The following is a 1,300-nucleotide window of genomic DNA, read 5'->3' on the forward strand; positions in this document are numbered from 1 at the left end:
CCCCCCCCCCCCCCCTTGATCATTGGGAGAGGATTGGTTTTGTGACGAAGAATCGATTTTCTGACATCTCTTCTTCTCATAATATTGAGAAAGTTTTAGTCTTTTCCCGTTTGAGTAACCTATGAACTGGTCGGAATCATTGAAGGTTTTCCAGTTCTCTGAAAAGCTGAAGTACTCCAGGAATTTAAACTTAAATACTTTTAAGATGATTGCGCTTCTTTCTTTCCGAAGACATGGACGAAAATTATTCATGAAACCTGTTCGTCAGCTTCAGAACTTAATAGTCCCGTTGTTTCTTGGGGCATATCCGGGCTTGTATGTTAGGTTGACAGCTTCAAAGTGAAGCAAAGGGGAATGAGATAATCTTGCCAATTTATAACCTTTAGCAAAGCAGGTTTGAATCATCATCATCCCACTTTGGGCTGAGACAGAACTGTTGAGCGAATATCCAATGAACTCAGATTCCTATCTTGTGGTCTCCTTGAATCTGTAATATATAGATGGAGCAGTTGGAAGATTACTTTTTTCTCTCTTATTGTTGGAATCTTATGTTTAGGTTATATGAGGTTGGTAACTGGATTATAACATTCCTCAATATCACATCACTCTGCAGATGACAACTGTCAAAGTTAGCAACGTTTCTTTAGGAGCTTCGGATCGGGACCTCAAGGAATTCTTTTCCTTTTCTGGTGACATTGTTTACCTCGAGTCACAGAGGTCAGTTTTCTTTCTGTTTCCTCTGCAGTCGTGATCTGAACGTATTACATTAAATCCTAAATTCTTGATACATATCTGCAGTGAGACTGAACGGTCTAAGGTGGCATATGTCACCTTCAAGGATCTGCAAGGAGCCGAAACCGCTGTTCTCCTTTCGGTATTTCACTTCTCAGCTTATCCTAATCCCAATATAACGTTTGCTATCTTTGAATTCACGCGCATAAATTACTTGAAATTTGAACAAGCATGTGCATGTTCATCTTGCCTTGTATGAATAGTCCCTAAAATCTCATTTACTGTGGTTCCGGGATAATTTGCTTTCAGGGAGCCACCATTGTTGATTCTCCTGTTACGGTCACTATGGCCCCGGATTACCAGCTACCTCCCGATGCTTTAGCTACCTCTGTAAGTCCTCAATCCTGTCTCAGCCTTAACCATCAACAGATTCCGGTCTTGATTTTCTACTCCTGGTGTCTCACAGGAAACAAAAGACAACAAATCTCCACGGGCAGCTGAATCTGCCCTCAGAAAGGCTGAAGACGTTGTCAGCAGCATGCTGGCAAAGGGCTTTATTCTAGGGAAA

General features: G+C 41.5%; 1 protein-coding gene across 1 annotated transcript in view; it reads left to right on the top strand.

Moving 5' to 3' along the window:
* Nucleotides 1-1,300, top strand: part of LOC104798336 (binding partner of ACD11 1) — a 2,635-nt gene that overhangs the window by 591 nt on the left and 744 nt on the right. The window contains 4 exon segments of the mRNA XM_019200679.1: nt 614-717; nt 799-874; nt 1,042-1,122; nt 1,199-1,299. Coding sequence (XP_019056224.1) covers nt 614-717; nt 799-874; nt 1,042-1,122; nt 1,199-1,299 — 362 coding nt within the window.

Source organism: Tarenaya hassleriana, unplaced genomic scaffold, assembly GCF_000463585.1.
Source record: "Tarenaya hassleriana unplaced genomic scaffold, ASM46358v1 Cleome53, whole genome shotgun sequence".
NCBI lineage: Eukaryota > Viridiplantae > Streptophyta > Magnoliopsida > Brassicales > Cleomaceae > Tarenaya > Tarenaya hassleriana.